At 35.3% G+C, this 18902-nt stretch overlaps 1 protein-coding gene across 4 annotated transcripts in view; it reads right to left on the reverse strand.

Annotated features, from left to right (window-relative positions):
• The window catches only part of COP1 (COP1 E3 ubiquitin ligase), a 220594-nt gene that overhangs the window by 34720 nt on the left and 166972 nt on the right, over positions 1 to 18902 (reverse strand). For all 4 annotated transcript variants that reach the window (XM_061160778.1, XM_061160776.1, XM_061160777.1 and 1 more), the window contains 3 exons: positions 13362 to 13479; positions 10272 to 10396; positions 9097 to 9257 (listed from right to left, as the gene is read on the reverse strand). In XM_061160778.1, the coding sequence (XP_061016761.1) occupies positions 9097 to 9257; positions 10272 to 10396; positions 13362 to 13479 (404 nt within the window). The remainder of the gene's footprint in view (positions 1 to 9096; positions 9258 to 10271; positions 10397 to 13361; positions 13480 to 18902) is intronic.

The following is an 18902-nucleotide window of genomic DNA, read 5'->3' on the forward strand; positions in this document are numbered from 1 at the left end:
GCAAGCTGAGCTTCGTTCAGCAACTTTCTACTAGCTAGCTATTTTACACATGGTAGCAAATGTATGTCAGTGCTGCTCTCTCAGTTGGTTCCACCCTCTCCTGCCCCTCCTGTGTCCACAAGTCCACTCTCTGTGTCTCTATTCCAGCCCTGGAATAGGTTCATCAGTACCATTTTTCTAGACTCCGTATATATGCATTAATAAATGATGTTTGTTTTTCTGACTCACTTCACTTTGTATATAACAGACTCTAGGTTCATCCACCTCACTAGAACTGACTCAGATAAATTCCTTTCTTTGGCTAAGTAATATTTCATTGTACATATGTACCACAACTTCATCCATTCATTGGTCAATGGACATGCTAGTGACATTTTAGAAAATGAAAGTTACTACTAGCAAACACTCATATAACTTTCACTATTTTAAACCCTTTATATTCATTAACTTAACATCATGATAACCCTAGTTCAGTACAGTTCAGTTGCTCAATAGTGTCCGACTCTTTGCGACCCCATCAACCACAACATGTCAGGCCTCTCTGTCCATTACCAACTCCTGGAGTTTACCCAAACTCATGTCCATTGAGGTGGTGATGCCATCCAATCAGCTCATCCTCTGTTGTCCCCTTCTCCCGCCCTGAATCTTTCCCAGCATCAGGGTCCTTTCCAATGAGTCAGTTCTTCACATCAGGTAGCCAGAGTACTGGAGCTTCAACTTCAGCATCAGTCCTTCCAATGAATATTCAGGACTGATTTCCTTTAGGATGGACTGGCTGGATCTCCTTGCAGTCCAAGGGACTCTCAAGAGTCTTTTCCAACAACACAGTTCAAAAGCATCAATTCTTCTGCGCTCAGCCCGCTATGTAGTCCAACCCTCACATCCATACATGACCACTGGAAAAACCATAGCATTGACTAGACGGACTTTTGTTGGCAAAGTAATGTCTCTGCTTTTTAATACACTATATGCTGTCTAGATTGGTTATAACTTTCCTTCCAAAGAGTAAGCATCTTTTAATTTCATGGCTGCAATCACCATCTGCAGTGATTTTGGAGCCCAAAAAAATAAAGTCAGTCACTATATCCACTGTTTCCCCACCTATTTCCCATGAAGTGATGGGACAGGATGCCATGATCTTAGTTTTCTGAATGTTGAGCTTTAAGCCAACTTTTTCACTTTCCTCTTTCACTTTCATCAAGAGGCTCTTTAGTTATTCTTCACGTTCTGCCATAAGGGTGGTGTCATCTGCATATCTGAGGTTATTGAAATTTCTCCTGTCAATCTTGATTCCAGCTTGTGCTTCATCCAGCCCAGCATTTCTCATGATGTACTCGGCATGTAAGTTAAATAAGCAGGGTGACAATATACAGCCTTGACATACTCCTTCTCCTATTTGGAACCAGTCTGTTGTTCCATGTCCAGTTCTAACTGTTGCTTCCTGACCTGCATACAGGTTTCTCAAGAGGCAGGTAAGGTGGTCTGGTATTCCCATCTCTTTAAGAATGTTCCACAGTTTATTGTGATCCATACAGTCAAAGGCTTTGGCATAGTCAATAAAGCAGAAATAGATGTTTTTCTGGAACTCTCTTGCTTTTTTGATGATCCAGTGGATGTTGGCAATTTGATCTCTGGTTCCTCTGCCTTTTCTAAAACCAGCTTGAACATCTGGAAGTTCATGGTTCACGTATTGCCGAAGCCTGGCTTGGAGAATTTTGAACATTACTAGTGTGTGAGATGAGTGCAATTGTGCGGTAGTTTAAGCATTCTTTGGGATTGCCTTTATTTGGGACTGGAATGAAAACTGACCTTTTCCAGTCCCGTGACCACTGCTGAGTTTTCCAAATTTGCTGGCATATTGAGTGCAGCACTTTCACAGCATCATCTTTTAGGATTTGAAATAGCTCAACTGGAATTCCATCACCTCCACTAGCTTTGTTCATAGTGATGCTTCCTAAGGCCCACTTGACTTCACATTCCAGGATGTCTGGCTCTAGGTGAGTGATCACACCATCATGATTATCTGGGTGGTGAAGATCTTTTTTGTACAGTTCTGTGTATTCTTGCCACCTCTTCTTAATATCTTCTGCTTCTGTTAGGTCCATACCATTTCTATCCTTTACTGAGCTCATCTTTGCATGAAATGTTTCCTTGGTATCTCTAATTTTCTTGAAGAGATCTCTGGTCTTTCCCATCCTATCATTTTCCTCTATTTCTTTGCATTCATTGCTGAGGAAGGCTTTCTTATCTCTCCTGGCTATTCTTTGGAACTCTGCATTCAAATGGGAATATCTTTCCTTTTCTCCTTTGCTTTTGGCTTCTCTTCTTTTCACAGCTATCATTAAGGCCTCCTCAGACAGCCATTTTGCCTTTTTGCATTTCTTTTTCTTGGGGATGGTCTTGATCCCTGTCTCCTGTACAATGTCAGGAACCTCCGTCCATAGTTCATCAGGCACTCTGTGTATCAGATCTAGTCCCTTAAATCTATTTCTCACTTCCACTGTATAAGCATAAGGGATTTGATTTAGGTCATACCTGAATGGTCTAGCGGTTTTCCCTACTTTCTTCAATTTAAGTCTAAAGGTCAGACATTATTATCATTAGCACTTTAAAGATGAAGAAATTGAAGTACAGTGACGTTAAGGCACCTAAGCAAGGTATAAGATCTAGTAAGTGGAAAATCTGATTTGAACCTTAGTGGTCTGAGTCCGTAGTCTTTGCCCTTGTTCTATACCCTATGATGTTTGTTTCCAAGGAGGTTACAGACTAGCAGGGGACAGGAGACATGAACACAAATAACAGTAGAAAGCAGTGTATTTATTCACTCAGGAAATATTTTTAATGGATAGGAATAAAAAGAGATTTAGGTAAAGAAAAGATTTCCATAAGAACATAAAGTTTTAGTTAAAAATATTTTATAATAAATGTTTCATTATATAAAGTTTTATTTGTAAGAAGTAAGAATATATTTTATTATATGACTAAAAAAAGATGCCCCTGCCTAATATAGTTATAGCTTTGCACAGTATGGGTGATTAACACTGTTAACAAATTTCCATGCCAAGTCTTGTTGGACTTGGTTTCAAAGAAGGGAAATTAGGGATATCATTAGTCTGACATACTTTACTACTGAGTTATAAAAACTTTCAATATGACTCCTGGTGTTTCAAGCCACAAGAGGAAACTCCACCCTTAATAACCCTTAAATAACTAACTAAAGCTTTTTCTGAGGATATAGTATATATATATATACATTTGTCACTTTTGAAGACCTATGAGAGTCTTTAGGTATCCTTTACAAGCTTTGTCTTTCATTAGTAGATATCTAGTTATAGTTGGTGACTCAAGACTAGATAATTATGTACGACACACAGCCTCAGCAGGAGTCACCATAGACCAAGGTCTGCCTTGAGTCAAAGTCTGCCAAGGTCAACAAAATATAGTGTCCCTCTACATAGATACGGTTATTTAACAGAAAATAATTTGCCTTGTTAAATTATATTCAATATAAATTTGAAACAATGTATATTTCATACAAATAGCTTCAGATAAGAGATATACCACAGAATTGATCCACAGATATAGAACATATCTGGTCTCCTTTACCTAACTTTCAGTGTCTGAATAAAGCAGTGATGATAAAAAAAGATAAAACAGAAATAAAGAATATCATTCCAAATTTACTTTTACTCTATAGCATTACTTTTAAGGTAGATGTGGGATGTAGAGGATAATGGAATAGATATAAATTACTAACATCAAATTGCCAAAGGAATATAATTATAAAACATCTCAGTTGCACTGAATTTCCTGTTCAAACAAGAATTTCTTTAAAAAAACAACTTTCAGTACATAAACATACGATTTGTAAAAAATCAAAAGTTAATGTTTTATAAAAGTGTTTATGGAAATAACTAATAAAGATTCTTTTACTAACAAGATTATTTTCTAATTGGCAAAGACTGGCATTATAGTCCATGTTTTATGGGTATGGTCAAACAGAAACACCTGGGCTTTCTCTGTGCAAGACCAAACGGAAATAGACGGTACTATAAGGCAATCTACCAATTTTAATCAAAAGCCTTAAAGCTATTCATTTCCTTCAAATGAATAAATCTCTAAAGTTCTCTCCTAAAGAATTAATTAGAAATTTAAAGCTTTATTAAAAAATATTCAAGAAGCATTATTCATAGTAGTAGAAAGTAAAGTATCTTCAGCAAAACAACAGTGTATCAGTTACGGTAAATCCTTAACTTACCATATTATGGTAAATAATATGGAACCAGTGAAAACTCTCTTTTCAAAATATATTTAGATCTGGGAAATGTTCATGACAAAGGCAAAAGGTAAAGAATATATGATAATAAACAAAATATTCACTGCTATTGGGGGAAAAAGTTCCTATGAATGGAAAAAAATTACATGTTAATTATATTAAAATGCCCATATTAGTTATTTCTGGGAAAAGTGATAACAGATATTTTCTTGTTTTTCTTTTGTTGTTGTTCTAAATTCTCTAAAATATACATGTATTCATTACTAACGGTTCCTTTCAATAATAAGCTACTATAACTATTTGGGGAAGAAGACAAAAATCAAAACCTACGCAATATTTCAAGATGATGACGGTATTTTCCACTGATGCGCTTGCCAAGGAAATTCACTCTGACTCCACACTCTCCTAATATACAGCTGCAAAAGAACTTTCTTTGGAATCAACTCTAAATTAGTTTAAGGATAATTACTTAAACTAATCATATTACTACTGCCTTTCAGGAGGAAGGAAGGGAACAAAGAAATAAATTTTATGTTAGTCCATATGAATACTTACTAGAAATTGTGAGTAAATAGAATATTTTAGAAGAAAAGCTGAAACTAGAACTAACATGAACAGATCCAGGTAACGGCTTGTCCAATAAGTATCAGACAGCAAACATTACTACAATGGGACACAAGAGGTTAAAATAAATTATGCAGTACTTTTCAAGGAAGAAGAGTCACAAAATGAATTGAAATTACATTCCACTAACCCACCATTCTCTATAATCAAAAATACATAGCTGACTGCTATACATGGAAATAAAGCAAACCACACTATTTCATAGATTGTGTAATTATTCAAATGTAATGTATTTGGATGTTCAATCATATATGGGTATACTACATTCAAGTACACAGTTTTAGACTTTACAATTGCTTTTTCAAATAAATGGATAGTAATTTATTTTTTTATTACAGCAAGTTAAACATATGATCAAGCTCACTTCATTTATATTTAAAAACCAACCAATGAGGAAATTAAATCTCAAAGTCTAAATAAAAGTAGGGTGGTAAGTGGTATTCCAAGCAGTTATTTCATACAAATTCCCCCCTTTTAAAAAAAAATCATGACATTAATACCAAAATAGGCAACACAAATAAGATTAACTCTTGGGGGCTAAAATCCTAAGAATCTGGCAATAACAGAATATCCATATGCAATAATTCTAAATTACTAAAGTTTAATTAAAATATCTTCAAGTGAATTAAAATAATAAAAGTAAAAACAAAATATAAAATGAAGAATTCTGCTTTCTTCATTAGTATATAATAAATATTACCATTTCTAGGTATCCTAGAGAGGACCTATAGTGTACAATAAGAAATTCTCCTTCTAAAAAAAAGAAAAAAGTATTTTTGATACAGTTCAAACTTATCTTAAAACTCTTTTGAAAATTAAATGTGGTACAAGAGGTTGTGGCACTTTAACAGTAGAAATGCCAAAGCCACTAACAGAAGAACAAAGGACAGAAGACTCTGACGTGTTTTTAGACATAGGGAAGGTATTAGGAAGAAAGAAAAAGATAAAGGACAAAGTACTGTCCCTCAGATTAAAGCAAACAATTTTAGACATATTCTGACTTTAAACAGAAGGAATTAAAAGCAAATATTATAAGCCAGAAGAAAAAGTTGACTTTAAGAACCTATTTTGGAGGTTATCCTATGAACTATAATATGCACCCTTTCTGTCTAATATTAATTAGTTCTTTTGCCACCTTCCTTGACAAAGCAAGGGCTTGAAACACTTTAATCACATTTATTCTTCCGACTTATTATTGTCAAGTACTTAATTCTATGTGTGTATTATGTCCAACAGACCTCATTCATTGCTTTATAGTCAACATGCATTTAGATTTACTGCATATTTACCATTTCTATTGCTTTCCATTCCTTTCTGCAACTCTGACCTTCCATCTTCTGCAATTTTTTTTCCTTCTGCCTTAAGAATATCCTTTAAGATTTTCTTTAGTGTAGAAAATTTTCTGCTGGTGGCAAATGCTTCATTCTTATTTATCTAAAAAAGTCTTCATTTACTGGATACGGAATGCTAGATTGGCAGGTATTTTTCCTTCACACACTGAAGATCTGGCTCCACTATCTTTTGATTTCTATTGTTTCACTGAGAAGTTGTCAGTCCAATTACCCATTCTTTGAAGACAGTTTTTCTCTGCTTTCTTTTAAGAATCTCCTGTTGTATTTTTTCAGCACTTTTAATAAGATGTGTCCCACCACCAGCAAGGGTCACAGGATCAGACACAATTAGTTTTAAATCTAGCACTTCATTAGCTTTATAGAAGGATATAAGATAGGATATTCAGCGTGCACAGCATCTTCAAAACCATGCATAGCTTCTTGGTTCTCTCCCCAAACCACAGAAAGTGAGCACAGTTGCCAAGGACAGCTGAGATGCAGGTGGTTCACCTCAAACACAGAGAGGTACCTTGGTTTCCTGCCAGTCTTATATTGTTCACACTGCACAGATGTAAGGCCAGTATGTCAACTCACAGTTCTCTCAGTTCAGAAGCAACGTGATAGATGAGGTTTCAGAGTAAAATTAAGAGATAACTAGCTCCTAACACATAACATTCCCTATTTGTCTCAATACAGCTTATTTCCACAGCAAAGTGCTGCTATAAGAGGGAGGACCCAAGGTCAGATTTTCTTGCAGGTCTATGTGTGTTCAGGGTCCAGATCTGATATTAAATCTCTACTCACAATGTAGGTTTCAAGTCATTTATTCTCTGGGGTATGAAAGTTTACTGAATCTCTGCCTTAATGTCTTTCATCAGTGATGTAAAGCTTTATCAACAATAATCCTTTCTAGTATCTGCTCTGGGGCTTCCCACATAGCACAGTGGTAAATAATTCACCTGTTCATGTAGGAGGTGCAAGAGATGTGGGTTTGAATCCTGGGTGGGGAAGATCCCCTGGAGGAGGAAATGGCAACCCACTCCAGTATCTTGTCTGGAAAATTCCACGGGCAGGAGCTGAGCGGGCTGCAGTCAATGAGGTCACAGAGTCCGACATGACTGAGCGTCAACTTTCTTACTTCAACTTCTACCTCTTTTTTTTTCATCATTTTTTGTCTCTCCATGATTACGTCTGTATATTTTCTTCTAACTATACTACAAGTTCATTAACTCTCTTTTCAACTGTGTCTCATCTTCCACTCAACCCATTCACTAAGTTCCTAATTTTGGTAATTGTGTTTTCTTAGTTCTAGAATTTTCATTTTAAAAATGCTTTTTATTTCCCATTTGAAATTTTCAACCTTGTCTTTCATTTTGTCAGTATGGTTATTTTCAGACTATGTCTGATAATACCCAGAGTTGCTGTGATTTTGTTTCTATTGTCCAATTCTTACACTAAATTTATTCATGTCATCTTCCCTTTCCTATGCCTGTTTACTTTTTATTGTGCCTAGTTACTATATTTGCAATTTTGAAAAAAAAATAAAATTCTTAGGTGATCTTCTCTTGAAGGCCTTCTTGCAGACAGGATTTAATTTTACATCCTGTGAACCCCAGCAATCCATGATAACATCAATTTATTCAGGATTGATGTGACCTGAAATTGGGTTGCAAAATCACTGGGGGCTTATCTTCGACTGGTTTACTCTAGAGTAGAGCCCTCTGGGTACCGAGACCAAAGTGAGTTCACCCATATGGTGGTGAGCACTAGACTGCATTCCCTGTGATCCCATGAAGCTACCCTAAGTATTCTCAGACATTCCACCAAAACTGGCAAATGTTCCCAGCGGAGAAAGAATATTCAAAAGCCAGGCTCACATTCCTAGACTGCTAATTCTTTTCTATCTTGTTTATTTTCCAATGACTTAAAACCGGTTTTGGTTTTAAAATACATATACTTGGTCTAACTTTTCTAGTTCTACTTAGAGGAAGGGTTGGTCCAAATCATCTTGTCTGCCACTACCAAAACTGAAGTTGAGTAACAGAACTTTAAACAAGATAACTTGAACACACCTATTTAAACTATACAAGAACTCAGAGGTCTTAAAGTACCTATCAAGTAGAATTTTTTGTGTCAAAAATAAAACCAAGTAAATACCTAAAAAGTTATTAAAAAAAAAAAAAGACATTAACAGATGACTAACATTTACAAAATCAAAACAATGAAAACAATTACTTCTTCATATAACTTATGAGAAAACTTGTACTTTAAAATGTATAACTGAATGATAAGTTTGAAGAAACTTTTTTGGGCAACCTGGAAATTCAACTTTCTTATTAAGAAATCAAATGTGTTTAAATATTCTCATATAAATGTATTTTGTAGACAGAAATTCTGCCCTGAAATAGTACTTAACTAGGTATGCATATAGGCCACTCTACTTTATCTACATCAAACTTTTTCCTCCTAATATAATATCAGGTTCAGCTGAATGTTTATTTAGCCTATACTGCAAGTGATTAAAAAGGGAAATGAGACACAGTATGTTTCCTGGATAAATTTCCAGTCCTGTAGGAGAGATACAGAGATAATCTGATAATGATGTAACAGAGGTATGCATAAGATGCTATGCGTACACAGGAGAGACGTGTCAGCATGATGTAACATTTCAATTACTGTTCCTTTAGTGACAATTCAATTATTACTTTCTAAAATGTCTATTCCCTTTAGTGATGTAATACTAAGCAAAAAAGAAAATATATGCAACAGTTTATATTTTAAACTTAAAAGGCTCACCTGTGTATATATAAACACAATGCATCATATGAGACACCAAGGTGGAAAAACTGATAAAAAAAAACTCACCCCATCTGGAAGTGCCCTCCAGCACACAGCACTAACAAATTCATTTGTGTCATCTTCTTTTCGGTCTTTGTCCAGAACACTTTTGACCGTGTCGAACTTAAAAGTTAGCAAAGTCTTAGAAAGTCCTTTATAGTACAGGTAAAGAGAGTTGTTCTCGCTTCCTAAAAAAAAAAAAAAATTAAATAATTATTTTAAAATATCTTTTTTTGTTTAGAATGGGAGAACTTAGTATTAGGACTTCACATTCATAAGTTAACTATTACTCAACATTTAAGTTCAGAGACTAATAATCTTTTATGGTAAAATATGAAAGACCAGAGCACAAGACTTCTTGGGAATCATGTGAGAAAAGGATTCCTGGGAAAAAATGTATATTTTCCTAACCTAAAGATATTATCATTGTCAAATGATTTAACAATATTGATATAAAAATCATTTTAGTAGAGGTCTAGAGAAGAACCAGAAACTTGTTATTACAGTATAATCTTAAAGTACATTTAAAAAGATTTCTGTCTAGAGTGGAAAAAAAAAAGTTGCAGCACTTATAAAGGCAGATTTTAATAATCTAAAAAACTTATTTCCCATTTCCTAATAAAAGATGAGTGGTCTACAAACCAATAGTTTGAACAATTTGTCAATGTAAGAGATTTGCTTTGACAAGGTTTATGTTCATATATATGTAGAGATAGTTAATTTTACTGAATAAAGGCCAAGTCATTTAAAAGTACTGATGGAAGTTCATATACTCAGGAATCAAATGTATTAAAGCATTTCAACAGTACCAAATTTTCATATTTCTAATTTAAATTTGTTCAAATTATCAACGAGAGTCCTGGAATAACAGATCGAGACTACCCAAACAGACTGTTTATTGAAGGGAACATTATATAGAGGGAAATGAACATCAAACTTAAGGATACAACTGTCTCCAAAATTAAGATATCAGCAGGAATGTCTTCTCATAAGACAGTTAACAATCTTATGCTGTTTCACATGGTTGGGGCTTGTGCTCAGTGAAGGAGAGAAGGACTAATGCTTTTTCTAATCCAAAGAAAATTCAGCATGCTACCTTCTAAATGATCATTTCCTGAGTTGGTATGTCGTCTATTCCACTGAATGCAATTTTGGTGACAGATACCTATTTAAAAGTTCCAGGAGAAAGTAGTTTCACTTACCACAAGCTATATAATCTCCATTGGAAGCAAGGCCTACGAAGTTTTTTTCATTGATATGACCCTTGAAGGAGCGTAGGCAGTATGGCTTCCCTACATTCCACAGCTTTAGCTGGCTGTCTGTTGAACTGAGAGAAACACAAAAAGTTAGAACACCTCTAAGATTTCATGACATGAAACTCATCACTACTACTAATCAGAGGCAATCCAGTTTGGTGGTAGGGAATGCAGACTCTGGAGCCAGACTGTCTGAGTCAGAATGCTCAGTATGCTATTACTTGCTTTTGACCTTAGCAAAGTTAATACAAACTCTTTGGCCTCAATTTTTTCATCAATTAAATATGAAATATAATGATTCCTACTTTACATGATTAGACGAATCCTAGAAGAGACTGAAAAAAAATTAAATGAATTTATTTAAATACTTTCAATAGTCCCTGGGCACATAAGAAGTATAACAATTATTCATCAATACCACCATACAACCACCATCAAACAATAAGAAAGCTCTATTGGGAGTTGTGTTCCCAATTTCAGCTGATTTGATTCATTTTTTCAACTGTTCAATTATAACAGTATATTAAATATAAACTATTTTCACAGCTGAGTTGTACCTACAGGCAAGGAATACTATGAATGTTTGGTCTATACAGTTTACCTTACTAATATGCAAATGCAGTTGTTAATCAAAAAATAATTGAATATAAAAATCAATGCTAACCCTATCATGCAAAGACAGTCTGAGGATTTGAATAAAATACTCAATACTTCTGACTTTTTATTATAAAAATTGAATCATACAGCACATTATTTTGCAAAGTGCTTCTTCCTCATCCAACAATTTGTTTTACATTTTATGTGAAATAAACACATTTCTCTATTAATGACTATACAATAAATCATCTTTTCTCTAACAGTCACAGAATAGGGCACCATGCTAAATGTTTGACATACAATATTTTATTCAAAAATTCACAACATATAGGTAGTATTCTCAGTTCCATTTCAGAGGTGAGGAAACAGATACAGAAGGTTAAGAATATTTTTAAGGTACCACTGCTAGTAAATAGTAGAGTTAAGATTGAAACTTATTTCACAAGCCACATTGCAACTTCCAAAACTCTATTGCTTCTCATTATTTTTCAGCATAGCATTTATTCTCAGACATTTATGTTGTTTTTTGGTTTTGGGGTTTTTTTGGCCATGCCACGCGGCTTGCAATAATCTTAGTTCCCCGATCAGCAATCGAACCTGGGCCCTGGCAGTGGAAGCGCAGAGCTATAACCACTGGACCGCCAGGGAATTTCTGACATTTATGTTGTTTTAAATTTTTTTTTTTTTCTGCTCAGCAATATTACATTGATAATTCCTTTATATGTGTGTGTGTGGGTGTGCATACAGTCAAAGAATTCAGAGGTTGCAGCAACATGTATGTGTAGGATTGTTTTAATATCACTTTTTTCATATTTCCAAATATACTTGTGGGTAAACTCGTCTCACATACTTCTAAACACCAAATATGTTCAAGAGGAAAATCATCATGATTTATAAACACCAAAAAGGAAAAAAGACTGGTGAATATATAAACCACAAACCTACATTAAAAAAGGTCGACTAAGATTTCAAATTTATACAGTTAAGCATACATATACTTCAGCTTCCCGGCTTCCCTGGTGGCTCAGGCAGTAAAGAATCTGCCAATCTGCCTGCAATGTGGAGACCTGGGTTCAATCCCTGGGTGGGGAAGATCCTCTGGAGAAGGAAATGGCTACCCACTCCAGTATTCTCTCTTGCCTGGAAAATCTGATGGACAAGGAGCCGGGTGGGCTACAGACCATCGGGGCGCAAAGAGTTGCACATGACTGAGCAGCTAACACTTCACTTCTTACTTCAACTAGCTGAAATCAAACTAACTGATTCAACACTTATAAGTCTGAAATTTAAGAAAAAATATTTTTGCCATATAATATATCATTCATAATTGAATCTGAATAAAGTTTTCATTATTTACTGCCCATTATTACTCCTAAAGAAGGGAGACTTTTTGACTGGTCATCACTTTTAATATACATTTGTGAACTAATTTTCTATGTTAACTCCCCTTAGAAATTCAGCTCTCATTTTCTTTTCTCCCTTTTTTCTTTTTTTTTAAATAACAATCAAATTACCTTGTTAAATCAACTCAAATTACCAAGTTCTTATCTAGAGCCATCTGTCTAGAGACAGATGTGGTGGGAGATCCCAAGTATAAGGCCCTGGTGTTAATAATCTCCTAGGATATGTTAGAAACTATGTGAAAGAAAGAAAACAATGTATGATTAAGCTTGAGAAGAGGTAATATGTATGAAAAAAGGAGACTGAGAATGGGCTTTTACTAGGGTAATATAAAATAAAGAGAACAATAAAATGGATAACAGAAAGAAGAGACTGTCCCCGTTAGCAGAAAAGCTTAATCAACAGTATTTTAGCAACTGAGATGTATTTTTCTGGTTGACACCTTTCTTACCTTCAACAAAATAAAAGATAACTAAAAGCTTATTTATAGCTCTCTAGTTCAGAAGGCTTCTTAAAGAATATTTGTCAGGTATAAGCAATCATATTTAGAAAGTTCTCTTAAAAATATATTTAAAACTCACCATGAAATCATAGGGAGATGAAGTAACAAGGAATCATAAAAGTCAATCAAATATTGCTTTAAACCCAAAATTATACTATTGTACCACAATACAGATAATATATAAAAACATATTAGTGCTCTTTAGTAAATGAAACGCTTCTCATTATTATACTGTATCAACTGTTGTTTCTCTGTTTTTAAGGAGCAGGGGCTGAAATTCAATCTGAAGTTCAAATGTTTAAGGGGGCAACTTTAACATATATAGCATCATCTAGATTTTCTTCACAAATAACATATAAAAGAGAGCAATACAGACTAAAATACACATGTATTTTAATTAAACAAGTTATAAAATTCTACTATTTTAAGAAAAACTACACATACCACAGTGTTACTCTTCACAAAACCCATGGTGACATTACAAACCAGTAAACGATGACATGTTAAACTCAATTTCTGAAAAGAGTAATACTCACGCAGAGACAATTTCCTCACCACTCACAAACTTTGCATAAGAAACGGCTTTTCGGTGTCCTTTGAATACCATGATTGGCTGTTTAGTGTTACGAAGATCATAGTAGTGAACACAGTGATCTAAAAGAAAAACAAACAGAAAAGAAAAAGAAAAAAATGCAGTAAATGAAGAAATGGAAAGCAAAGCTAATTTTAACTGGTTTGAGGGTTTTTCATCAAATGTTTCAGAAACAATATCCAACCTATAATACTTAGAAAACTAAGGGTAACGACTCATTTTCAAAGATAAGCAAATACAGTAAGTTTTGTTTTGCAGCTAGGAGAATACGGTTAGTACAAAACAGTGTAGACACATATGCCAATGTGAGTCTGAAAGGGAGTTCCACTGATATTTCTTGAGATCCTGGCCCCAGAAGTAGTATTAGGAGTCCCAAAACACCGGAAAATTTTTAATGTATCCTTACATTCTGATGGCTTTAGAAAAGTAATGTAACCATTTTGGGCTTCAAGTTAAACAAAATGCAATACAATTTTGCTTCCCACATTTGCTTTTTAAAATAAACTTTCTTGAGACACATTTTCCATATGGTAAAAATCTACTCACTGCAAGTATATGATTCAATGATTTTTACTAACTTTACCCAGTGGTGCAAGCATCATCATAAATCAGTTTTAGAACATTTTCTTCATTCCAATAAGACCCCCCATGCATATTTACCACCCACTACCCTAGGCAAATGCTATATTTTACCTCTATAAATTTGCCTTTTCTGAAAATTTATACAAATGGAATCATACTATATGCAACTTTTATGTATGGGTGGCTTCTTTACCTAATGTTTCTACAGTCCATCCACATGTTTAAATGTGTTAGTAGTTCATACTTTTCTGTTGCTAAATAGTATCCACTGTGTGGACATACCACATCTTGTCCACCCACTCACTGGTTTATGGATATTTATTTCAGTTTTTTGGTTATTGTGAATAATGTTGCTATTAAACACTCACATTCAAATCTTTGTATGGACATTTATTTAGGTCTTGGGCAGATACCTGAAAAGTGCAAATACTGTATCATGTTACAATCTTGTGTTTAACTCTTGAGAAACTGACAGACAGTGCAGGATATCACTTCACACTCCCACCAACAATACATGATGGTTCCAACCCCATTATTGAGTTCTCTGAAACTTTTGGGTACACATCTGAAATGTGTTTTGCAAATATTTTCAACCATTCTGTTGCTTATCTTTTTAGATAAGTATAGAAGTTTTTGTACTTTGGTATGTTTTTAACTGTATAAGGTCCAATTTATCTTTTTTTATAGAACACACGGTATTGTAACTATAAAAACTGACTAATCCAAGTTCTTAAAGATTTTTCTATTTTTTTTTCTAACAGCTTTATTGTTTTAGTTCTTACATTTAAGTCTGTGATCAGTTTTAAGTTAATTTCTGTGTATGGTGTGAAGTAAAGGCCTTAGTATCTTTTTCCATGTGGATGGATATGAATCCAATTGTCCCAGTATCATTTGAGACAGACTACTTTTTCCCCAGTGAATTGCTTGGCACCTTTACTGAAAATGAATGGACTATAAATAAGGATTTATTTCTGGATTCTTAATTCTCAATCAATTGATCCATACATATCTACTCTTCTGCTAGTACAATGTCTTAATAACTAGAGCTTTATAAATCTGAAATAGGGAAGAAGAAGTCCTCAAACTTTATTCCTTCTCAAAATCGTTTTGGTAGTTCCTGATCTTTTCCATTTTGAGTTTATGTTACTCTGAGTTCGCTGAGCTCCCTGGATGTGTAAAGTGATGTTTATTAAGCAACTGGGAAAGATCTAGGCTATTCTTTCCTCAAATTTTTCCTGGCTCTTTCTCTTTCATCTTATCTTCTGTGAGTCTACACTGTATGTATTGGTATGCTTGATAGTGTCTCACAGGTTTCTGAAGCTTCATTCATTTTTTCCATTCTTTTTTCTCCCTATTACTTAGACCGAATAATCACTATTGATCTGCCTCTTGAGTTCACTGATTGTTTTTCCAGCTCAAATTTGCTCATGATTGTTTTTCCAGCTCAAATTTGCTCATGAGTCCCTCCAGTTATTTTTTCTTTTCAGTTATTACACTTTTCAACTACAGAGTTCTGATTTGTTTCTTCTTATTTCTATTTTAATACTATTTGAAAAGATATATTTGTCATATTTCTCCTTCACTCCTTAATTATGGTTTAATTCCTTGAATATTATCTATAAAAGTTGACTAGTCTCTATCTAGTAAGCCCAACATATGGGGTAGTTTTTATGGACTGAATTTTCCCTGCTTCTTGGTGTATATCATAAACTTTTTTGCCAAAAACTAGACATTTCAGAGAAATGGATAAAGAAGATGTAGTACAAATATGCAAATATACAAGCCATTAAAAAGAATGAAATAATGGCAGTTGCAGCAACATGGATGCACCTAGAGACTGTCACACTGAGTGAAGTGAGTCAGACAGAGACGGAGAAAAACTGTATGACATCCTTCATATGTGGAATCTAAAAAGAAATGATACAAATGAACTTACTTACAGAACAGACTCACAGACTTAGAGACTTATGATTGCTGGGAGGAATAACGGGGAGACGGGATAGTTAGGGAGTTTGGGATGGACATGGATACACTGCTATATTTAAAATGGGTAACACGGACCTACTGATTAGCACAGGGAACTCCGCTCAATGTTATGTGGCAGCCTGGATGGGAGGGGACCTGAGGGGACTATGGCTTCACTGTGAATGATGACTGCAGCCATGAAATTAAAAGGCGCTTGCTCATTGGAAGGAAAGCTATGACAAAACTAGACAGTGTATTAAAAAGTAGAGACATCACTTTGCCGACAGACGTCCGCATAGTCAAAGCTATGGTTTTTCCAGTAGTCAGATATGGATGTGAGAGTTAGACCATAAAGAAGGCTGAGCACCAAAGAACTGATGTTTTCTAACTGTGGTGCTGGAGAAGACTCTTGAGAGACCCTTAGATTGCAAGGAGATCAAATCAATCAATCCTAATGGAAACCAACCCAGAATATTCATTGGAAGGACTGATGCTGAAGCTCCAATACTTTGGACACCTGATGTGAAGAGTCGACTCACTGGAAAAGAACCTGAAGCTGGGAAAGACTGAAGGCAAAAGGAGAAGGGTGCGGCAGAGGATGAGATGGTTAGATAGCATCACTGACGCAATGGATATGAATTTGAGCAAACTCCAGGAGATAGTGAAGGACAGGGAAGCCTGACGTGCTGCAGTCCATGGGGTCACAACGAGTTGGACACGACTTAACAACTGAACAACAACAATGTTGTTGGCTGAGTCCCCTCGCTGTCCACTTGACACTATCACAACATTGATAATCAGCTATACCTCAATACAAAATTAAAAACTAAAAAAGCCCCCAAAACAAAAAAAATGCTATCTAGACATTTCAGATAGCAAAATGTGACAATTCCAGAATCAGTTCCTACCTTCCCTCTCCCAGGTTTATTGTGGCTGGACTTTTGTGGATGGTGTTATTTATTTGTTCAGTGACTTTTCCAGAACTAAATCCAATAGAGTCTGTAATTCCTGCTGTATAGAACCACTGAAGTCTCTGATCAGTTCTGTTGTATTTTTTTAAACCTAGCAGAGTAAAGGCTGCTACTGGGCCACTTAGAAGTCACAAGATTTCCTCAAATGGTTTGGGTCAGTGTCTTCAACCCTTTGCCAAGGGGATCTCTGTGTGTAGCCTTCTTTATGGTCTGCCGGCAAAGTGATGTCTCTACTTTTTAATATACTGTCTAGTTTTGTCATAGCTTTCCTTCCAACGAGCAAGTGCCTTTTAATTTCATGGCTGCAGTTAAAACTCAGGCAACTTACACATCTGTCTTACCCTTGACTTCTAGCATATATAGAGACTTACGGTCAGCAAGAGGTAAGAGACTAGATCTCTCTGCAGTTTTTCTGAGAGAGGACACTGGCATGGACATGTAAAACATTCTCATCCCAGGAACATGTGAGAGATTTTTCAAAAAGTTGTGGCCCTTTGCCCAGATCTTCTTTCAAATTTTTGACAGGGCTCCTGTTTGTCCCACCTGGCATCATAGCCTTCAAAAGTTGTGGTACTACATCTGACTGTTTTCAACAACACCCTGGGGTCCAGGTCTTTTCCCATGGAGACTCTGAATCAGGTCAAACAGAAACAACATCTTGCCAATGGAGCTTTCTCTAGTGAGCTGTAAGTCAGGTCAAATAGTGGCAATAACCTGGAAATGAGGATTTTTGAGAAGTTCCAAAACTAGTTTTGGCCCCAGTGTTGATAACAACGTTGCTGGTTTTCAAAGCTTCCATAACCATAATGTTAGTTTTTTATAAATTTGCCAGTATTTCTTTCTGTTGCTTACATGGAAGAGTATTTCCACATTCCACTTTATATTTATCATTGTAATTACGTTAAGTGATTACCTCAAATGACAGCATTCAGCTTATACTAAGGAAGTATAAATGTATAGCTGTAGTTTGTTTGGCATGTGCTAGAGTAAAAATAGAATAAAAACAATACTGGCTTCAATTGCTGTGTTTATGTTAAATTTATTGGTAAAAAAGATTAAACCTCTTTTTTGCAGTAAATAATTCAAAACTGAAAAACATTTTAGTAAAATAAGTCTTTAATTTCTCAAGTTATTTTATGAGCTGAAAATAAGATACTATAAAATAACATACTACAATATAGTGAAATAATACTTCATTCTCAGGCTAATAAGCAAATAAGTAATATGTAAAGGATATTGGGGTGTAAGTAAAGGTTATGCCATTGTGTACTGCAAAAAGATTTTTCAGTAGTGGGAATAAGAAAAGTAGTGTGGAGACTTGAGGATGAAATGGCAGATGTTTCTGTAGATATGGCAGCATCAAAAGAAATCACACACAGTGTGGACTAGTTTGAGAGTTAAAAATTCCAGAAGGATACAGTCATTGGACATTCTCCATAATTTCGTCAGAAGCGCCATCAGGTTGTTCCAGGTAGAGCACAAAGGATTTTTAGAGCAGAGAAGTTACTCTGCATGATACTATCATGATGAAAGGCATGCAAACATGCCAAGTCACTTCAGCAGTGTCTGACTCTCTGTGACCCCATGGATTATAGCTCACCAGGCTCCTCCGTCCTCTGGATTTTCTAGGCAAGAATACTGGAGTGAGTTGCCATGTTCTCCTCCAGGGGACCTTCCAGACCCACCCAGGGACTGAACCTACATCTCTAATGTCTTCTGTGCTGGGAGGTGGGTTCTAGGGCCACCTGAGAAGCCCATTATGATGAATGTATTTGTCCAAATCCATAGAATATTAACACCACAAGTGAACTCGTGATTATGATGTGTCAATATATGTTCATCAATTGTAACAGATACACCACTCTGGAGAGAGATGTTGATAATGGGAGACTATACATGAGTAGGGTCAGAAGGAACAGGGGAATTCTCTGTATCTCCCTCTCAATATTGCTGTGAACCTAAAACTA

Source organism: Dama dama, chromosome 14 (assembly GCF_033118175.1).
Source record: "Dama dama isolate Ldn47 chromosome 14, ASM3311817v1, whole genome shotgun sequence".
Lineage (NCBI taxonomy): Eukaryota > Metazoa > Chordata > Mammalia > Artiodactyla > Cervidae > Dama > Dama dama.